Source organism: Panicum virgatum, chromosome 6K (assembly GCF_016808335.1).
Source record: "Panicum virgatum strain AP13 chromosome 6K, P.virgatum_v5, whole genome shotgun sequence".
NCBI lineage: Eukaryota > Viridiplantae > Streptophyta > Magnoliopsida > Poales > Poaceae > Panicum > Panicum virgatum.
In genome coordinates this window covers 10,188,718-10,210,660 of record NC_053141.1, presented here as the reverse complement: position 1 = coordinate 10,210,660, position 21,943 = coordinate 10,188,718, and the positions used below count along the sequence as shown (strand labels likewise).

General features: G+C 50.0%; 1 protein-coding gene and 1 pseudogene across 1 annotated transcript; both read left to right on the top strand.

Annotated features, from left to right (window-relative positions):
- The first annotated feature begins 506 nt into the window (after window positions 1–506).
- LOC120711679 (putative F-box/LRR-repeat protein 23) lies at window positions 507–3,625 on the top strand. The gene is made up of 3 exons (XM_039997284.1): window positions 507–814; window positions 1,328–1,683; window positions 2,775–3,625. Exons 1-3 carry the CDS (start codon window positions 698–700, stop codon window positions 3,271–3,273), a joined length of 972 nt encoding a protein of 323 aa, XP_039853218.1. The 5' UTR covers window positions 507–697; the 3' UTR covers window positions 3,274–3,625.
- A 276-nt stretch (window positions 3,626–3,901) lies between these two features.
- LOC120713216 lies at window positions 3,902–5,373 on the top strand (annotated as a pseudogene).
- Window positions 5,374–21,943: the final 16,570 nt, after the last annotated feature.

Here is a 21,943-nt window from a genome sequence, read left to right as displayed (position 1 = left end):
AAGACATTCAATAATTTTGGAAAGTCAAAGTTTTTATGTTTGACCAAATTTATATAATAGAATAATAATATTTATTATATAAACTAAGTATCATTAGATTCTTTATTAGTTATATTTTCATAGTACATCAATTTGATATCATAAATTTTTATATTTCTCTCTATAATTTTTGTCAAACTTGAGATTGTTTTGACTTTTAAAGATTCTTGGGATGTCTTATAATTTGGAGGGAGTAGATTGTGCACAAGTGCACCATTGACCCTAAAGACCCTAACCCGTTGACCGAGATTTTCGGAGCTCTTAGTGGCTGATGGCTTTCAAAATCAAAATGTGTTACTTTTTTACAGGAATCAAAATGTGTGTGTGTGTGTTTGATAATTGGAATCAAAATGTGTTAAGAAACAGTAAAAAAAGGACTCCAGTAATTGGGCCTGAAGTTTGTTGGCCCATGGAGGCCCATAGAAGCCGAAACCCTACGTCCCCATCCCCAAAGCCAGCAGGAAACCAGATAAATTAAAACGCGGCCATCCCGCCGCCGTGCGGCTCGGAACCCTCGCCGACGAGGTCACCCGGGAGTCTCCGCCGCCGGCGAGCCCCCCGCTGCCGCCACCGAAGGCAACCAGGCCGGCGAAGCATAGCTTCATCTCGCTCCCAGTCAAGGCAGCCCCCGGAAGGCGCGCAGACTGTAGTAGATAAAATGCAGCCATCCCGCCGCCGTGCGGCTCGGATAATTCGCCCGACGGCGACGAGGTTGCCCTGGAGTCTCCGCCACCGCCGAGGCGCCGACCCCGAGCCCCCGCCGCCGCCGCCCAAGGTAACCAGGCGAACCATGGCTTCATTTCGCCCCTAATCAAGCCAACGGAAGGCCGGGGCCCAGACTGTGGTAGATTGTCGTAGCCTCTCGTAGCAACAAGATCGGTTACTTGATCGTGGCTGTTCAGAACTTTAGATCATCACCCATCGACTCTCACTCGCGTGTTAGCAGAAACTGCTGTTTAATTTTATTTCGGGATCGGGGATTTCTTTTCCTGTTCTCGAGTGAAGTCTGATGTGGCTCAAATAATCAATTTCGTATGTCCTTGTCCTAGGGTTCCATCCACGATGAGGAGAAATTCTTGAGATCTTTGAGACTGCAGTTTGGGGGTGGGGGGGGGGGGGGACTTTACCATTTCGTTCCCAAACTTTTAGAGTGAAAAATAATGCTCCGATTCTGCTTGCTAATACTGAGTTTCTTCCTGCCTCCTTGTATATATGTCCCCTTTAATTTTACTTAGATATTCTGTTTGCTATTAGTTACCATTACCAATACCTCCATGAATTTTTGCAGATCGTACCCTTGGCAACCGGATCATATTCTAAAGCCCAACCTGCGCAGATGCTGTCCAATAGCAGGGATTGGTCGGAGCTGCCCGTGGACGTCCTCCCGTTGGTTTTTGCAAACCTTGGTGCAATCGATATCCTTATGGGCTCAGGCCTCGTGTGCCACTCATGGCTCGAGGCGGCCAAGCTGACTGATCTGTGGCGATCCGTGGACATGGCCAACCACGAGGCGCTGGAAAAGATGGATGACGATGTCCTGTGTGCAATGGCGAAGGTGGCCGTGGACCGCTCCAAGGGCCAGCTGGAGGTGTTCTTGGGGAAGCTTTTTGTCAATGATGAGATTCTTAAGTATATAGGGGACAGGTACGCTTTAGTTCCCGTACTGCATTTAATCTATGTTCAGTTTAGATTCATGTTTTGCTTCCTTTTTCTTTATATTTAGGCAAATTTGAATGCCCCTTAGTTTTGATACCTTGGCAACAGTATAGTTCTATGAAAAAAAAAAGTGATCATATATTCCTAGCAATAGCATAGATTAATATAATTGCTCAAGAATAATATTGTTGATTTGGTTCTGTTGTACACCCAAATTCTGTTGCTTAGTTTTTCAGATTGTAAGTTGAAGAAGCGATAGCATAGATCATTGGGAAAGAAACACAGGGCTTCACTCTATGACAATTTAGTAATGGTTCAGTGTAGTTGTAATGCAGTGCTGGTTGTTTTTTAGGTAGATGAAAGCTATCTGCAAGGAACAGAACTGTCACTTACTAGTGACCTATTGACTAAACAAAATCCAGATAGTTAGATTGTTTGAACCCACCCTGTTGCAGGATTTTTGGCAAATAGTACAAAATTACAGACCCCCTAATAAGCTTAAGTGGCTTATTGCATCCCTTGCATGTAGCAGAAAATTTGCCCGCTTACCTTGATACCTTGATATCCATATTGTCCTCTGAAACCAGTGTACCCATATATTCTTAGCATGCATGCCAGAACCATTTTTCGTTTTCTTCTACATACTTTAAACTCGAATTTAATTGCTCTATTCTTAGTTTGTTATATTGCAAGTTTGAAGATGGGTGATTAATAATGATCATTGCCAAGAAGAAAACCAGAAGCTACATCTCTTTCATGGCTCAATTCTACGGCAATTTAGTGATGTATTGTAGTTGATGTACTGTAGTTGCACCGGTAGTCATTCTTTTTTTAAGGGAGTTTTATATTTTTAGGGGGAACTGGTGGCCATTCTTGATAAACTGAAAAAGGAGAACTGCTTGTTAGTCATCCATTCTTGATTATCTCTACGAATGATCTTTAGCACATCCAATCCAATATAATCTAATTGGACAATTGTTTGTCTTCAACCAACAATCCTTTTAATGTATGGGATTCCCATTGTGTAGACAATTGTATTGCTTATTCCTCTTGCCCTTCTGATGTATCCAAATTCGCAGGTCAGCATCTCTGAGGAGCCTTAGCCTCATATCATGCCACGATATCACCAACAAAGGATTCACTGACTTGATTACCAAGTCCCCTCTGTTAGAGGACCTCTCGCTCGAACTCTGCCCAAGAGTGGGCGGTCGCAAAGTCTTCCAGGCTACTGTAAAAGCATGCTCTCATCTGAAGCGTTTCAGCCTGCACCGGGAGCTCTTTAATTTCTCTTTCAATTACCCTGAACGTGATGCAGAAGTAAGAGGGTTTGAGGGGATGCGCGAACTCCGAAGCCTAAGCCTCATTGGCAGCAACATCTCCAACAGGGAGCTGGAGGCCATCCTTGATGGCTGCCCGCACCTGGAGACCCTCTTCCTTCGCGACTGCTACCGGGTTGATTCTGACAGCGCCCTCCGGGCCAAGTGTGCCAGGATCAAGACGGTCACAATTGCTAAGTACAAGTGGGTCAAAGAGCTCAAGAGGGGCCGCTCGCAAATGGTTCTACGACAATATGAGTGACGTGTGTGCTCCCTCGACGATACCAGTAGCCTTAAAGGGTTACTATGGTCGAAAGGCGTATTGTAATGGCTGGCTGACGTGGAAGGCAGTCGCCATTGCGGCCACCTGTTCCTGCAAGGGAAGTGGGCGGTGGGTCATGGGGGAAGAAATTTGGACTGCTAGATTAGCATCCAATGGATTGGAGTGACTGGAACCTGTTTACTTTCCAGTAATCTGTAAACTGTGTTTGGGTAAATCTTGCAACAAAGGGTCCATGTGGACTGCTATGCATGTATGTATGTATCTGGTACAAATTAAATGGACTCGAGGAGTACCGACATCTGTCTAATTATCCGCTGACACTTGTGGATCAGGGGCTGAACTTCTGTCGTCTGCATTGTTGTGTTCCCGGGATCACAAGGACTGCTGAATCAGAATTCAGAAGAAGTTTAAATACATACTTCTGTACTGCACGAGATAGAAATACACGGATAGATAGTGCTTTAGCCAAGCTTGTGAAGATGGGGCTCCAGATTAGCTTCGACAATGCGACGATTCGAACGTACGTGTAGCGCCAAACTTTTCGTCTGAAGCGTCGATTCAAATATTCAGGTCAGGTGTCGATCGTTTCCAGGGGAAGATCGAATTGATGGAGACGCCAGGAGGAACAACAGACGCCCAGCTCGCGGCGGAGCCGCCCGCCGCCGGCAGGGACTGGTCGGAGCTTCCACTCGACGCGCTCGCGTCGGTCTTCGTCAAGCTCGGCGTCTTGGACGTCCTGCTGGACGCGGCCAAGGTGCCTGACCTGTGGTGATCCGTGGACATGGAGGACTGCCTGGAGAGCAGCAGGTTGGCGAGAAACAAGGGTCCGGATGCCTTATGCGCCGCCATGGCGAAGGTGGCCGTGGATCGCTCCGGTGGGTCGCTGGAGATGTTTGCTGGGAAGGATTTTGTTACTGACGAGCTCCTCAAGTATGTAGCGGACAGGTATTCTAGCTAATTAAATTCCATCATCACTGCACCAGTGCTAGCTAGATCCATGTTCCTGCATCTTAAGGTATGATTCTGTGATTGTAGTTAGGAGCATTTAGTTCCCACAATTATTTTATTTAAAAAGAAAGGAATCAAATCTTAAGGTATGATTTGTGTTCAACAGTCTAAAAGGTTGTGACGCTAAATTCTTCTAAATGCTTGAACAGTAACCTTACTAGATACGGCCTCTATTTGTTTTTTTTAATTACCTTTTATTAGTAGGCATGCTGGAATTTGATAAGCCTTTGGAGGTACGATTTAGCCACCAATTTACCCTCAAATTCAAAAAATACTGTAAGCATTATTGATATAATTTGACTAAATGTTGGTTAGAATTTATAAAGTTCTTTTCGAGATCCTAGTACACCTACTAAAAGTGGATACTGAAATGCATTAACATGGCCAGTGTGGCGACTTTGTTATAAACTGTATGTAACTGTGGTTGCAGCGGCGTTAGTTGTTGCATTCGTTTAGTGCATTTCTGCATGTGTTTGATTATGTTCTTAAGCGTATTCAGTGTGGCTGCTAATTAATCAATACACTACCTCCTTTTGTGGTAGGGCACCAGTACTGAAGAGCATCCGTATCATCTCGTGCGAAGGTATCTCTGATATAGGGCTTGCCCAGGCAATAGTAGGGAAGTCTTCTCTCCTTGAAGAGCTGCACATTTCACACTGCATACGTGTCGGTGTCAACGGCTACACGCTTGACGCTATTGGCAAAGCATGATGCCCGCATCTGAAACGCTTCACACTGACAAGAAGATCAGTCGCCGACTGGGGGTTCGTCAGCTACCATGACCTCGCGATCTTGGATGACGATGCCAACGGGATTGCAGCCATATATGCATGGGTTACGCTCAGCTTGCTAGCATCAGGCTCACCAACGAAGGATTAACTGCAATCCTGGACAACTGCCCTGATGATTTGGAGTGCCTTGAGCTACGTGCTTGTGACAACGTGCGCATGGATGGTGACATGCGATCCAAGTGTGCCAGGATCAAGACGCTCATCATCATCATGTAGATGAAGCTTTTGATTCAGTACCTCGGTGATTGATCGCTACGCGGCAGGCCGAGGGCTTTTCACATGTCTTCACTTGAACAGTTTCCTCTGTGTAAGAACCGTCCAATTTGACACCGCTTTAAGCAAACCGCCGGTCATCAACCATTAAATTAGAGCTATCACAACTCCATCGACCGACATGACATTCGCCTGAAATGACATTAAATCCGGTAGTCCTGGTACGTGTTTGCCACATGTCCAGGATTGAGCGCATGTAACGTTTACAAGGGTATATCACCAAAAGATCATAGAGAGCAATTTTAAACATAAAAGAGTACAACAATTAAATTATTACAAGTTCGACATAGAAGGGTCCAAATCTGAAATTAAAAGGTTCAACAATCTAATTCAAGCTTGGTTAAAAAAAAAGAGATATGAATAAAAAAAGTTTAGTGTTTGTCTTGATCTTCCAAGAACCCATCTCGCAGCGGAAACGATAAACGCAACAAAAGTAACGGCGTCTTGCTCAAGGACGCCACCAACATTGCAAGGTCCTACTCCTCCCCCACACTAGGATCGGCGGTGTAGAAGTGGCCAAAAACAAACTCCGACTCACCTGCAACTTAGTTAGATAGCAACATAAGTACAAAAGGTACTCGCAAAGTCTTACGCAGAATAAATAAACAAGAATCATGCAAGAGGTTTAAAGAAGGTCTTACGGTTAAGTGATTATTGCACAAGCATGAGCTCTCTAACCAACATCTAGATCTCTAGCAAAATTAATTAAACTTTCCCAACCCACAACATCAATTTTAGTTCATAAGAACACAATTAAATAACCATAGAAGTGTCATGTACCATGAACCCATAACCGAAACTTCTATGAAGAGTTCATGAGATAGTGGGCTTGCTCTTAACCGAGAGCGTGGCAATTCGAATTGATTTAAACCTTGTCAGGGTGTACTTCTTTAGCCACACGACGCAAGAACCATACGGCTCACCCAACCGATCACATTGGATGAGGGGCTACTCGCGACAACCGTTCCCAACATAGCTCAACCGTTGAGGGTACGCCTAACTTGCGTGGAGAGTCACCTAGGTCCACCGGGAACATCCCTAAACCTCTCTACATAGCCCCTTGGCCACGCATCTAGGACCGGGCCTCAATGACCAAGTCAAAGGAGGTAATTGACTCATCCATTCCATTATTTTGGATATGTGGTAACATGATAAGCTGCTCAAAACCAACGTCATCCACGGGCGGTCCTTATTCGATCCGAGCGGACTATGTATGTGACTTCTCTAGGCCCTACCATTCCGCCCGGACCACGAAACTACTTTTCTCTTCCAACAAGACCCAAGTCGAACATGTGCGATCAAGGATAATCGGGTAAGTGTGATAACTCAACGAATGTTCCTATCAAATGACATGATACTCTAAGCATGGCTAAGCAATCTAAGCAAGTTAAGTAATTCATTAACTAACAAGTGACAAGAACAAGGATAAATAATTCAAGGAGAGGTTGCATAAAATTATGTACAAGAATGCAATAAATAATATATTAAATATATAACCCAATAAACCCAAATGAGATAAACTAAATTGCATCAATTTAAATAGGTGCAAGGGATCATGCTTAGCTGCTTGCCTTGGTTTTCTTCCAGCCCCACAAGGAACTCGACACCGGGCTCGGGCTCAACAGACTCGGCGGGCTCAATGGTCTCGCTCTCCGGCGTTTCTGTCACTATAATGCATGAATGTGATGTATGCATTAGAATGATGCCATAGTTGGTTTATGAATGATATGACATGAAAAATGAACGGCACACAATGCGATGATGCACAAACGTAACACATGCGATGACAACCGATTACTATTGAACATGCGAGCGAGGAACTAGAGCAAGAATTAATTAAGAAACTTGGCCTAAACGGCAAGCATAAATAGTAAGTTAAATTGAGCATGCATAGAACATTACAAGTTGCCCAATGCGGGGACGAGCAGGCACGATAGGAGGGGGAAGAGGCAACTGACAGGTGGGCACGTGCGAGGAAAAGAAACGATTGAATCATAAATAACTAAGCATTTAACTTCCTTTTGCAACATTAAATCATAAATAAATCTACTGCAAGATAACATGAAAAAAACATTTTTGCATAGTAGATCTAAGAATTACGAACCCAACAAAATAAGTTTCATATTTTTCGGAGCTATACACGATTTTACACACATTTTACAAATTTGCAGACATATAAAACATCACAAAACAAGCCCAAAAAGCTAGACCCACACAACAGGGCCAGCCCGGGCCGCTGACAGGCAGGCCCCACGGGTAGGCGGCCACCCAGGTCGGGTCAAGGCAAGGCGCTGGCCTTGACCCACGCCAGGGTGCGACCAGGGCGAGGCGGAGCGGGGCACGTGCAAGCAAGGCGACGGTGGGTGGCGGCGACGGAAGGCGGCGCGAAGAGGCGGGGCTGGGGAGCGGGCGCACGGCGCATTCCGGGCGGCAACGAGGCTTACCCCGATGATGAACAGTGAGGACGAAGGCAGTCGCTGCGGTGCGACGGGGATGGGCGGTGCCAGCAGGAGAGCTCTGCCGGGGGCCCTGCGTAGTGAAGGAAGAGGCCGGGTGAGGGGCGGAATCGGTTGAGGGGAGGGAGGAGGTGCTCCCGACGCGAGGAATCGAAGGGAGGCTCACCAGAGGTGGCGAATCGACGGGGGCAATATGAAGCGTCCCCACTTAAGTAGAGACTAAATGTGATACAAATATCAGTTCCAAGCGGCTGATAATATATTTATTCAACAGATGGTGCAGTCACCGTACAAACCTCCGAGGAGGCGGACACTCGATACAAACGATAATAAGTAATAAAACAGCTATGGTGATACACCAAAGCACGATCCAGACGGTTTCCAGCTCAGGCTCAGAGTAATGCGCTAGCAGAAGCATCTTGCAAAGGGCCAACTCCACAGGCAAGGTTGGGTGCGGACGCAACCTCTACTCAACGTCTTCAACAGCGAAGTCCAGATCTTCTTCTGAAGAAAAACCACAAATATATATCGGGTGAGTAAGAAAGTACTCAACAAGTCCAACCCCATCCACGGAGGGGGAAATACACAGATATGCACATGATAATTCAAGGATAAGGCTGAGGTTCATTTGCAGTAAAGCTAGATTTTACACATGCAAGGGTTTATTTTTGAAAAGGGTTTTCTCAAAGCAAATCCTTACTTGACCAAAAATTGAGTGGGGGTTGATCCTACACAAAGGATCCAAGTTTTTAAAGCTACCGGACTCCTCATCCGCAGTAGCTCTCGGCACAACGGCCGGTCACCTTCCAAAACAACTCACACCATGAAATCATCCCTCCCAAAAGTCTAGTTGTGTGACCAAACCGTAACTCGCTCAATACCGTGAGTACGGCTATTCGAATAGGTTTTACACTCTGCAGAGGTGTACAACTTTACCCACAAGTGGGATACCACAACACGATCACCTTAGTGTCGGTGCGGATCCCATCAAAGCCATTACCCACCTTAGCTAGACCTGACTAAACAACACGGACTCCACCAAGAGGCCATTGACCTATCACTAAGGTTTAACCGGGGCATAAGTCACCACGATATTATCCCTTCTCCTTGGTCATCCGTTGCTCTCACCTTTCCTGATGGCTATCAGACTAACTAGTGGCGTTTATGCTAAGCCGTTGCCACACACAATGGTCGAGTGATTTGTACGATAGTTGAGTTAGGCCAGATGACACATCAACTCGGTCCTTACTGTGACAAGATGGATATCTCCCAAACTCCTTGCTCAACCACAAAGGTACAAGCCTCCAATATGACAGTTCACACAGAAATGCCATCCATCCATCTCATCTTAACATTCTTTTCTCAAATATCCCTTATTTTCCCTTCCCACACACTCACACATTTTCCTTTTATAAAAACAGGTTGTACCATATTCGTTGTATTGTAATTTAAGCACCAGGTCCTAAGCATTCTAGCAGCGATCAACGTCCAAATAGAATAACCCATATTTAGATATTAATATAGGTGATCAAGGGATGGTTATAACAAATCAAGGGGTGGCTATCAAACTGTGTTTCAGCAGTAAAAGCATATGCAATTTTGTAAAACGGGCCAATAGGTTGTGTTTATAAAACTGGGTTAAACATGCAATCAAAGGATGAGATTGAACTTGCCGTCTTCAAAGCCTTCCGGGAGTTCTTGCTCGCGGTACGGTTCCTCAGGCTCCGGCTCGCGGTACTGCTCAGCGAACTCCTCGACGGGTTCTCTTTCGTTCACACCGGTATCTATGGCGCACACAAACAAACACACAATAAATAAAAAGAAATAAATGTTTTACCATTGAGCTTGAACCAGAGAAAATTAAGATATGGGGATAGGAATAATATTTTTGGGTGATTTTCTAATGGCTTGGTCAAAACTATATTAGAAATGGAGTGGTCGAATTTGGGGACGATTGGAGGATTTTTGGCGCATGAAATGACAAGCTAACGATGCGTTTAGGGGTTAAACGGGAGTTCAAGGGTCTCTTTGTAAATAGTTTTGAGATGGCAGGGGCTTGATTAGAATTTTGGAAAGTGTTTGGGCTACTCTGAAAATGTGTTGGGATCGATTGGTAATTATCTTGAATGGTGGAAGGGTTGATTGGGAATAATTAAAGATGGAGGGGTTTTCTTTTAAAAGGAAATAGAGAGAGGGGGGCTCTTAATAGAATAGAAAGGAAGGGAGGGGTTTTGGGCAAAACTGCCCTTCTTCTTCTACCTCATGACCAGGAACAGAGAGGGGGAAAGGAGGGGGGCGGCGTCCCTGATTCCGGCCACTACGAGGCACGGCGGCGGACGGGAGGAGTGAGAAAAGAGAGAGGAGAGTGTTGGGGTTCGATTCCCCTCCTCACCTTGGGCTGGGGCAGAGCGAGGAGGTGCGCCCACGATGGCCGGCGGAGGTGGGCGGAGCTGTGTGTGGCGACGGTGCTGGGAGCTTGGGGAGGGGGCTAGGGGCGGCGGTGGAGGTTGTGGGGGTGAAGGGCGACGAGAGGGGCCTATTTATAGGCGTGGAGAGGCGGTGGAGGGGTGGGGGCGCCGGACTACGAGCTCTGGAGCTCGTTAATGGCGTTGGGGCCAACTCGGCCACTTTCATGCGTCGCAGAGCGGCGCGAGCATCGAGGCCGTCGGCGCACAGGGAGGGGTGGTGCAAGTGGAGGATGGTGGAGGGGGGGCGGCTGCTGTGCTCTTCGTCGAGCTCTACACGCGAGCAGTGCGGGCTCGTGCAGCGAGGCGACGGTGTTGTGCTGGACGACGGGCGGCGCGGCGAGCACAGGCGACGGGACGGGTCAGGCAGGGGCGAGCGGCGCGGCGAGTATCCCGGCACGTGGAGCGTGTGGGGGCGAGGCACGCGTGCGGCATGTGGGGCTCAGGGGCGTGTGCAGGCAGAGAGTAGGAAGAAGAAAGAAGAAAGGAGAAGGAGGGAGAAAAAGAAAAGAAGAAAAAGGGAAAAAGGATAAGAAGAAAAGAAGAGAGAGAGGAAAAATAGAGAGAGCGGCGGTCGTCTAGATTCGCGACGATGGTCGGGAGCATGTGACGGCTTCGGTGGAACGCGATGCACGCGGAACGAGGAGAATAGAGAGATGAGATGGTGATTGGTGCGGGTGTCGGTACGGCAGATCGCCGGGAAGGATTTCGAAAGATTAGGGGCTCGGACGGAAAAAGAGGTTTAGGAATGATTTGAGCTCAATGATGAAAGGAAATTTTGAAAATTATTTTTGGCGCGTGATTTATCTTGGTAAATTTTCGGGATGTTACAAACCTAGCCCACTTAAAATGAATCTCGTCCTCGAGATTGGGCTGGTTCCTAAAGAGATGGAGAAACTCCTTCTTCAAGGCATATTCGCGTTCCCACGTAGCTTCTTCTACTCCGTGTCTGCTCCATTGCACTCTGCAAATCCGTACTTCTGAGTTCCTTGTTCTTTTTGTGACAGTGTCCAGAATTTTGACTGGTACCTCCTGGTATCGCAGGTCGGGCTGCAAATCTATTGCCTCTACTGGCACGTGTTCTGCCTCGGGTACCCTCAAGCACCTCCTTATTTGTGAGACATGGAACACCGGGTGTATGTCTGACATTCCTTCTGGTAGTTGGAGTATGTAGTCTACTTTTCCTACTTCCCTTAGCACTTGGTATGGTCCAATGTACCGAGGGGCTAACTTTCCGTGTACTTGAAACCTTCGGATTTCTCGAATGGGTGAAACCTTGAGATAAACGAAGTCTCCTGGATTGAAACTTATTTCTCGTCTCTTCTTGTCCGCGTAGCTCTTCTATCTGGACTGGGCTGCTTTCAACTTCTCGCGGATTTTTGCTACTCTTTCTTCTGCTTCCTTTATGAGGGCTGGTCCAACTAATGAATGCTCTCCTACTTCTGACCACATCAGAGGGATTCTGCACTTTCTCCCATCGAGAGCCTCAAATGGCGACATGCCTAAACTTGCCTGATAACTGTTGTTGTATGAGAACTCTGCATAGGGCAAACTCTGTTCCCAATCTTTTCCATAGGTAAGGACACATGCCCTTAACATATCCTCCATAATTTGGTTCACCCTCTCAGTCTGTCCATCAATCTGCGGGTGATAGGCTGAACTATGTCGGAGGATTTCTCCAGCCGGGTGGCGGATTGCACCCGCCTAATCCTAAGTGCAGGATGAGCTTGGGGGCAGTCAAGGAGTGCTCGATCTAGAGGCGTATGAACACGAAAAGCACACAAAGATTTAGAGTGGTTCGGGCCGCTGGAGCGTAATACCCTACGTCCACTGTGAGTTGTATTGCCAGAGCTTAGAGAGTGCTGTATGAGAGCTTGCTAGAGCCCTGAGCTTGAGTGAGAGTGTGGAGGAGGAGAGAGACCTGGAAGAAGTCCCGAGAACTTGTGTCTGTGTGAACTTGTCCTCCTACCGTGCGTGCTCTCCCTTTTATATGACCAAGGGGAGCACGTACACTGAGCGGGGCCCCGACATGTGGACCCGGCGATATATTATCTTACAACGTACGAATCATCTGACCAGACGTGGTCTTGAGCTGTCCTGTCAGAGTAGAGTCTAGCCTCTGCAGCCGCGCGTTGAGGTCATTATGAAGCGCCGAACTACTGACTCAGTCCACTGTAGCAGTGTGCACTGTTGCTCCAGTCAGTAGCTAATCATCATGACTCGTCGCCCATGTGCGCGGCGCTGAGTCTTTAATGCTTGCCTTGGTAACTGACGAGCCGCCTCGGTAATAGGCGGGCTTACCGTGTTGTCATTCGTGCCTGTCCAACCATCATTTAATGCGGCAGGAGGGCTGGCTTCAGGCGGAAGACTCGCGCCTGTTGGACCATGGCGGCACTGGACCCAGGGGTCAGCGGCTGCGCCCACAAGGGGACGTGGCGGTTCCGGACCACTGCCCAAGCGGGGAACGGAGGTCCAGAGGTCGGCCCTGTGGGACACGTGGCGGCGCCGGACCCTGGGGTCGGCGGCCGCGCCCACAGGGGCTTGCGAGGGCTCCGGACTCCTACCCAAATAGGGTGCTGGGTCCGGGTCTCTTGGCTGGCTCAATGACTCAGGCCTCCTGGAGGTCCGGCTTCCACTTGTAGAGGCCTAGGTCCGGCCCGCGGAGGTTTGGGACCTGTCCGCGGGGGTCCGGACCCGTGGTCCGTGGTTGCCGCTCCTGAGCGCCTTCGTCCTTGTCTTGTAGGAGAGGGTACTCCTGTCTGAGTGTACCGACAGTGGCCCCCGGGCCCACCTGCGGGTGAGGTATTAACCCGCAGGTGGGGGCAAATCCATGTCGTGGTTGACGCCTACTCGGACGGACCATGCCGGTGTTCTCCACGGGGGAATTCGTCCCCTGCAACGCCAGTAGCTGGCGCTGCCGATCTCCAGGTACTCTGGCCCCCCGTCATGTACACAACTTAGGACTGGCATTTAGTAACTTACCCACGTGGTCTCGGATCCCGTTGGTAGAGGTCCTTTGAGATACACAGCCAGACCTGTGGAACAGAGCTTAGGAGGCCAGGCCTCAAGCTAAAATGAGGTCCGGACCTCTAGGTACACAGTTCCGGGTACTAGGGCACCTGTTACAGAGTGGTGGAGTGCGCAGGCTTAGGGTACAGAACCAGGCTAAGCGGCTGCACAGGGCTCAGGACCACCCCCGGGAACAAGCACCTCTTCCCCAAAGCTGGTTCCTAAGGACCCGGACCCCCCCTCTAGCAGTGAGGGGGTCCTGTAACGTCCCGCCTCCCCGAGGCCGGGTCCGCTTACATCTGGCTGCTTTCTAGGACATAGACTGTCCTCACAGACCAACACCAGTCTTTTCTGCACACTTTGTCCTCACTCGTGCGCACCCGGGAAGAACTTCCCGGTCGGTCACCCATCCGCAAATTTCTCCGGCCAAGCACGCTTAACCTCGGAGTTCTTTGGAGACCGGCTTCCGGAAAAGAAGTTGCAACTTGTTGGTATGAGTATCCTATTAATCCTATTAAGCCCTGGGCCGGGGTCTCACAGGTCCCCATTTGAACCACATGCCGGCCAACTCAATTCGGACACAGGAGTGGGAACCACGCGGGGGTTAGCGTAAACAGAATGCGTAGATTGAAATTGGAATGTAACATCCTTAGAGGCGAATTGAGAATAAACTTTTCCTTTATAACTAGTTGTACATGAGATGTGCGATGTAAGCCGGAACACGGGTTTATGAGGCCGGAGCTGTCCGGACCTCCGGGCCCCCAGTCTTAGGTACTACGGTACTCGCCCTAGGGAGGTAGAGCATGCAGGCTTAGGGTACGGAACTAGGCTAAGCGGCTACACGACTCCGGACCTCCCCGGAGGGTGAGTACGCTTCCCTGAACCTGGTTCGTAGATGTCCGGACCCCTCCATTGGGGAGGCTCACCGGACTGGACCACACGGAAGTACTACCTAGTTACAAAGGAAAAGGTTTTATTCCCTGCTGGGCCTCTAAGTGTAGGACTTACAGAGATGTAGAGTTGGGGGTGCGATCGGAGTCGGCTTAACATCGGAGAGAGCCACCAGAGTCGGCTTAGTGCGACCGGAGTAGGCTTTCCGCCGGAGCGGGCTTGGTGCGACCGGAGTCGGCTTTCCGCCGGAGCGGGCTTCCTCACATGAGTGAGGTATGCAGCGAGCTGGGATTTGTTGAAGCTGTGCTCCCCCCAGACCTGCTTGATGACGAGCTGGGAGAGCATGACCCGCTGTCGCCATCCTGCTGATGCGGGCGCTTGCCACGCGAGTTCTGGCCCCCGGGCATATCTTGAGGGGCCGAGTGCCATGCACGGCCCTCAACGGCCCTGGCGCACTTGTCCGCCAAGGCAAACAAGGTGGCAACAGTTTCCACCTAGTGTGTGGCCAACTTCTCCAGCATCTTCTCGTCACGGACCCCATGTCGGAAAGCCGTGATAATAGATGCATCAGAAATACTGGGAATGGTTCCACGTACCTTGGTGAAGCGGGAGATGAAGGCCCGGAGCGACTCCCCGGGTTGCTGCCTCACGTCGTGGAGATGGGTCTCCACACCGTGCTGCTAGTACGCGCTGGCAAAGTTCGCCGAGAACAGCGCGCATAGCTCGCCCCAGGATTGGATCGACCCGGGGGAGAGGTTCATGAGCCAAGTCCGGGCTGGCCCGGTCAAGGCTACATGGAAGTAACTCCCCATGACGGTGTCGTTACCCCCAGCCGCCGTGATGACGGTGATGTAGACCTACAGGAATTCCGACGGGTTGGTCGTCCCGTCGTACTTCTCCGGCAGGTGCGGCCGGAACTTGGGTGGCCAGGCCACCGCGCAGAGATGCTCCGCGAGCGCGACGCAGCCCACACCAGCCACCGGGGTCTGGATATGACCCTAGGACCTTGGTGCCGCCGCGACGAGATCGGTGTCGAGGTTCTGACCCTCGATGTTGAGCAGGCGTTCACGTGCCCACTCCATGGAGACGAGGGCGTCCTCTCACGCACGCCTGCGGTTGAGTTCTGCCCGCAGATCAACTGTCCGCGCGCTTCCCACTGTAGGAAGGCGCACAGAGGTTGGTGCGCTGCACTGTCATCGACGCTGTCCTGACCCAGTCCCCGTGGAGCCGGGGGTGGCCTGGGCCAGGATGATGAGGCTGTCGATGTCGTCGTGCCACTGTCTCATCACGTCCGGCGAGACCGCCAGTTCTGTCGGGTTGCGGAGCAGCTCCCTGGCCGCGGCTAACGGCTCGCTCGGAGCGACCTGCGCGGGGGCTCTGGGGGCATGCTCCGCTACACGCTGCTGCGCGCCGTGGGCAGCAGCCCTCGGTGTTGGACGATGAGAGGCATGTGGCGCGGGTGTCATCGCGCCCTCCCCCATCGGCTGGTCATGGAACTCGACAATCCGAGCCATGGAGATGCCAAGTGGGCGATCAAGCGGAAACCAAGCTAGCCCCCTACCTGGCACGCCAAATGTCGGAGGATTTCTCCAGCCGGGTGGCGGATTGAACCCGCCTAATCCTAAGTGCAGGATGAGCTTGGGGACAGTCAAGGAGTGCTCGATCTAGAGGCGTATGAACACGAAAAGCACACAAGGATATAGAGTGGTTTGGGCCACCGGAGCGTAATACCCTACGTCCACTGTGAGTTGTATTGCCAGAGCTTAGAGAGTGCTGTATGAGAGCTTGCTAGAGCCCTGAGCTTGAGCGAGAGTGTGGAGGAGGAGAGAGACCTGGAAGAAGTCCCGAGAACTTGTGTCTGTGTGAACTTGTCCTCCTACCGTGCGTGCTCTCCCTTTTATATGACCAAGGGGAGCACGTACACTGAGCGGGGCCCCGACATGTGGACCCGGCGATATATTATCTTACAACATACGAATCTTCTGACCAGGCGTGGTCTTGAGCTGTCCTGTCGGAGTAGAGTCTAGCCTCTGCAGCCACGCGTCGAGGTCATGATGAAGCGCCGAACTACTGACTCAGCCCACTGTAGCAGCATGCACTGTTACTCCAGTCAGTAGCTGATCATCATGAATCGTCGCCCATGCGCGCGGCGCTGAGTCTTTAATGCTTACCTTGGTAACTGACGAGCCGCCTCGGTAACAGGCGGGCTTACCGTGTTGTCATTCGTGCCTGTCCAACCCGTCAGAGGGCGGCCCATGCCCTGCTCTGGCAGCACACGCCTCAACCACCATCATTTAATGTGGCAGGAGGGCTGGCTTCAGGCGGAAGACTCGCGCATGTGGGACACGTGGCGGCACCGGACCCAGGGGTCGGCGGCCGCGCCCACAGGGGGACGTGGCGGTTCCGGACCCCTGCCCAAGCGGGGAGCGGAGGTAGGCCCTGTGGGACAAGTGGCGGCGCCGGGCCCTTGGGTCAGCGGCCGCGCCCACAGGGGCTTGTGAGGGCTCCGGACTCCTACCCAAATAGGGTGCTGGGTCCGGGTCCCTTGGCTGGCTCGATGACTCAGGCCTCCTGGAGGTCCGGCTTCCACTTGTAGAGGCCCAGGTTTGGCTCGCGGAGGTTCGGGACCTGTCCGCGGGGGTCCGGACCCGTGGTCCGTGGTTGCCGCTCCTGAGCGCCTTCGTCCTTGTGTTGTAGGAGAGAGTACGCCTGTCTGAGTGTACCGACAAACTAAAATCAAATTTGGTCCCCATGGCCTTCTGCAGACTTTTCAAAAACTTGGAGGTGAACTGGGTCCCTCGATCTGAAATGATTCTGCTAGGCACACCATGCATCTTTACTATATTATTCACATAAAGCTGGGCTAATTTTTCTCCTCCATAGTTGGTTCGTACGGGTAGAAAGTGAGCGACCTTGGTAAGCCGGTCCACTATTACTCAAATGGAGTCATAACCTTTCTGGGTCTTGGGCAATCCTACCACAAAATCCATTCCTATCTCATCCCATTTCCAAACTGGGATAGGCAGGGATTGTAGTAATCCTGCTGGCTTCTGGTGCTCAGCCTTGATCCTTTGACATGTATCACAATGGGCAACGAATTGGGCAATGTCCGACTTCATTCCATTCCACCAATACTTTTGTTTTAAATCCAAATACATTTTGGTGGACCCTAGGTGAATGGAATATGCCGATTTATGAGCCTCGTCCATTATCATTTGCCGAAAGTCCCCTTCTTTGGGCACACAAATTCTATCTCTATACCACAAGGCTCCCTTATCATCCACTAGGAAATCCGGTGCTTTGTTTTCTCCAGTATGTTTGCGGATTTTCATTAAATCCTTATTCGAACCTTTGGCCTTCCTGATTCTGTCCTCTTGCATAGGTTGGACACTCAGCTTGTGGCTGGAGCCTCGAGGGACCATGTGCACATTCAATCGTGCCATTTCCTCTTGCAGATGGACATCCTTGGGTCCATAAGGTTTCTGACTTAATGCATCTGCTACCACATTAGCTTTACCAGGGTGGTAATGAATTTCCTCATTATAATCCTTGACCAGTTCTAACCATCTCCTCTGCCTGAGGTTTAGGTCCAGTTGGGTGAAGATATACTTCAGGCTCTTATGATTCGTGTATATCTCACACTTGTTTCCAATCAGGTAGTGCCTCCAAATCTTGAGGGCATGCACTATGGCTGCAAACTCCAAATCATGTGTTGGGTAATTCTGCTCATGAGGCCTGAGCTGTTGGGAGGCATATGCTTCTACCTTTCCGTCCTGCATAAGTACACACCCTAATCCTTGTCGGGATGCATCACAATAGATGACAAAGTCCCGATGGATATCTGGTAGGGGTAGTACTGGGGTGGTTGTCAACCTTCTCTTTAATTTCTAAAAACTCTTTTCACAGAACTCTGTCCAAACAAACTTCTTTTCCTTCTTAAGTAGCTCCGTCATGGGCCGGATTATCTTGGAGAATCCTTCAATAAACCTCCGATAGTACCCTGCTAATCCAAGAAAGCTTCTGATTTCACTAACATTAGTTGGTTGCTGCTAATTAGAAACCGCTTCAATTTTCTCAGGGTCGACTGCTACTCCTTCTGCGGTCAAAATATGTCCAAGAAAATCCACTTTCTCTAGCCAAAATTTACACTTGCTAAATTTAGCATAGCGTTTGTGCGCTCTCAACTTTTCCAAAACTACCCGCAGATATTGCTCGTGTTTATGGACACTCTTGGAGTAAATAAGTATGTCGTCAATCAAGACTACGGCAAACATATCTAACTCATCCATAAACACCTTGTTCATGAGGTTCATGAAATAAGCAGGTGCATTAGTGAGTCCAAAAGACATCACAGTAAACTCAAACTGTCCATAACGGTTGACAAAAGCTGTCTTTGGGATGTCACTTTTCTTAATCTTAAGTTGGTGATACCCTGATCTCAGATCAATCTTGGAAAAGTACTTGGCTCCTTTTAGCTGATCGAAGAGATCATCAATCCTAGGGAGAGGGTACTTATTCTTGATGGTAACCTCATTCAGTGCACGATAATCTACACACATTCTCATACTCTCATCCTTTTTCTTGACAAACAGGACTGGGGCTCTCCACGGGGATGAGTTAGGCCTGATAAAACCACTTTGTTGTAATTCCTCGAGTTGCTTCTTCAGCTCCGCTAGTTCTGGGGCTGCCATCCTATAGGGTCTCTTGGCTATGGAAGAGGTCCCTGGGACAAGGTCAATGGAGAACTCTATGTCCCGATCTGGTGGCATTCCAGAGAGTTCGTCGGGGAAGACATCGGGGTATTCATTCACAACTGGAACTTCTTCTAAGGATTTCTCCTCCATACTAAAAACCATTGGGTCTGGTCCACTTCCCCGAGTATGGCAGGTCACTTGTATCCCATCTGAGTTGGTTAGGTGTACTACCTTGTCAGCACAACCTTTGAGACCATTGTGTAGGCTTAACCAGTCCATTCCAAGGATCACATCTATTCTTTTAGACTTAAGTACTACTAGATCTGCTAAAAATTCTACCCCACTTAAATTGATCCTTACCCAGGAACAATCCAGTTGACACTTGATGTCACCTCCAGGCGTTCGGGTTAATATAGGTGTTTTTAGTAGTACAGTAGGTACTTTATGCTTATCCACAAAGCTTGACGATATAAATGAGTGTGATACTCCATAATCAAATAATATTGTTGTCAGAGTTGAGCTGACTAGGAACTCACCAAGTACCACTTCTTGTGCGCCCTGAGCCTCCTGTGCGTTGATGTGGTTGACGCGGGCTCGTCCATAAGGCTGCTGGTTGTTGTTTTTGTTGCCCTTGTTCCTGCTACCGACGGGGACACGGTTGGCTCCGAATACCGGTGGCCTAGGCCCGTTCACCGAGTTGGAGAAGACCGATGCAACAGGCTTGTTTTTGGCATATGGGCAGTTGGCAATGTAATGTCCTGTCTCACGGCAGTTGAAACAGGCCCTAGCATTTTTGTTGGTGGTGGTGACTTGGCGCCATTGCCCTGCGGGGCCTTCATGGTGGTCTGGCTCTAGAACTGTATGTTAGGAACCTGGGAGCCTATCACCTGAGACTGGGTCCTATACTGTATTGGGGCCTAAGATCTTGGTGCAGTATAGCTGAAGCTTCTTGGTTTCTGGAAGTGGTCCTGCTGGCAGGCCTTGCTTTCCAGGAACTTGCGCTTTTTATCCTTTCTTTCATCCGCTTTGGCCCTTTCTGTGAGGATGGCCATGTTCATCAGAGTATTGAAGTCTGGGTAGATCTGAGGGGTAAGCAAGGTCCGAAGTTCTGGGTTCAACCCCTTCTTGAACATGTCCTGCTTCTTTTCATCTTTGTCCACTTCCTCTGGTGCATAGCGGGCAAGCTCTATGAACTCATCCGCCTTGCGCTTCATGGTGGCCGTGGAGATATGATAGCGGCGGAACTCCTCCACAAATTCCTTCCAAGTGATGGTGGAGGCATTTTTGGTAGCGGCACAGTAATTTTCCCACCAAGCTAAGGCAGTTCCAGTGAGTTGATAGGCTACCAGAAGAACCTTGTCTCGATCTTGGCATTCGAACGGTTCGAGCTTCCTCTGGATCACACGCAGCCACTCATCTACCTCCAAGGGGTTGCTGGATCCGGCAAAAGTTTATGGCTTGGTTCTCAGGAAAGCTGTCAGCTTGTCATTCATGGTCTACTCTCTTGGCCGCTTGACGAGGGCATTGGCCAGGGTTTCTAGTATGAGGGTATGATTGTGTATTATCTGTGCCAGGTCCTCGAGGGGTGGTGGTGCTGGCAATGGCACTTCCCCTTGGCTTCCTTTTCCTTGCTGGTCTACCTCATGCTCCTTCTGATTTGGGTCTTGTCCGTGCTCATCTTGCGGTCCTCCTGCGCCAGGGGCAGCAGGGGTCCGACTGTGGGAGGCCTTTGAACCGCGTCGGGAAGACATCTGTAGATTGGGTGGAGTCTTTGTAAGACTGGGATTATTATTAAGTGATGTTTAAGTTATTTAGTTCGTATTTTTGAAAAGGGTATAATCCACCTCCTGCCGAAAAGCACACAAACTAACAACAACCACACAGACTAGCAACACAACAAACACAAACAACTTCATTACTGCAAAGGAGTGGTACAACATTGGTGCAAGGCCAAAACGCGTACTGCACGACCGGGTACAAGGGCCACAACTACGGGGACAACTTAAGCCAGAGGGGCTAGGAGGGCTTTTTCTAGGGTGGCTTCAGGGCATGCTACTCGCGGGGCGAGCCTTCTTCTGGGACGGAGTGTGCCTCCAGGGGAACGAGCAGTCCTTGCCCACCGTTCTCTAGGTTTCTGTTTTCCCGAGGTTGCTCAACAGCTTCTCCTTCAACGACGGCAGTAGGCCCTTTAGGGTTCTCGGGTGGAACTTGCAGGGTTCCCAAAAGTGGTCCCCATCCTATGATGGGCGTCCCAAGTAGGATATGGTTTTCCCCAATTGCCGGGACTGGCATTCCACTTTGGTTCATTCTTGCATACGTCGGTCCCGGGCCTGCCTGAGGCTCTCCTGGGCAACTGCTTCGCTATTGACCACGGCTGCGGCTCTTGCCTTAGCTTGAGCCACCCGAATCTGATGCATCCTTACTGCGAGCTCTGCTTGCTCGGCGCGGTGGGTCTGCTCCCTTAGGATGCTGGCTTGCTCGTTAAAGAGCTGATCCAAGGAGGCTAGGTAAGTAGCCACTTGGTATAGGGGGCCCTCTTCATGGCGGCACCGTTCCAGGCTTCTCATGCGAGCCTCCCAAACTGGGGTTCTGATGGCCGGAGGAAAGAACCTCATTGGTGTAGAGGCGAGGTGTCCTTCAAAGATCTGGCACAGATAACGGAGCGCCTTCCTGACGATCAAAGGGTAGGTGTCTTGGTACCTAAACCCCATGGCGGTCACTCGCCATGGCTGGATGTCGGGGTAGCGGTCACTTTTGGCGATGACCAGGATCACCCTGCAGTGGAGGGTACCATGGTGCTCGTACTCCCTGCTATAGTACCTTGGGCGTTCCGTAACGCCAAGACTCTCCAGGGCATTGATCAAAAGGCCGGGGAAGCCAGGTGCATCTTGGCAAATGCCCTGGGTCCATCCTTCCTCAGCTATCTGAAAACAAAGATAGGGTGAACAAGCTTTGCACAAGTACTTGGGTACAAAAGGGGATAGACGGTCCTTATTTCATCACAAGGTTGGGTACACAGTTCATGGATACATTATTAGGATAGCGGTTCTAGCCTAGACATA

Bases quoted from the DNA above. Each gene is read 5' to 3' on its own strand.
- LOC120711679 (XM_039997284.1), top strand. From the start codon at position 698: ATGCAGCCATCCCGCCGCCGTGCGGCTCGGATAATTCGCCCGACGGCG. The intron at 815-1,327 runs GTAACCAGGCGA...GAATTTTTGCAG, and splicing joins CCCCGCCGCCGCCGCCCAAG to ATCGTACCCTTGGCAACCGG. The intron at 1,684-2,774 runs GTACGCTTTAGT...CCAAATTCGCAG, and splicing joins CTTAAGTATATAGGGGACAG to GTCAGCATCTCTGAGGAGCC.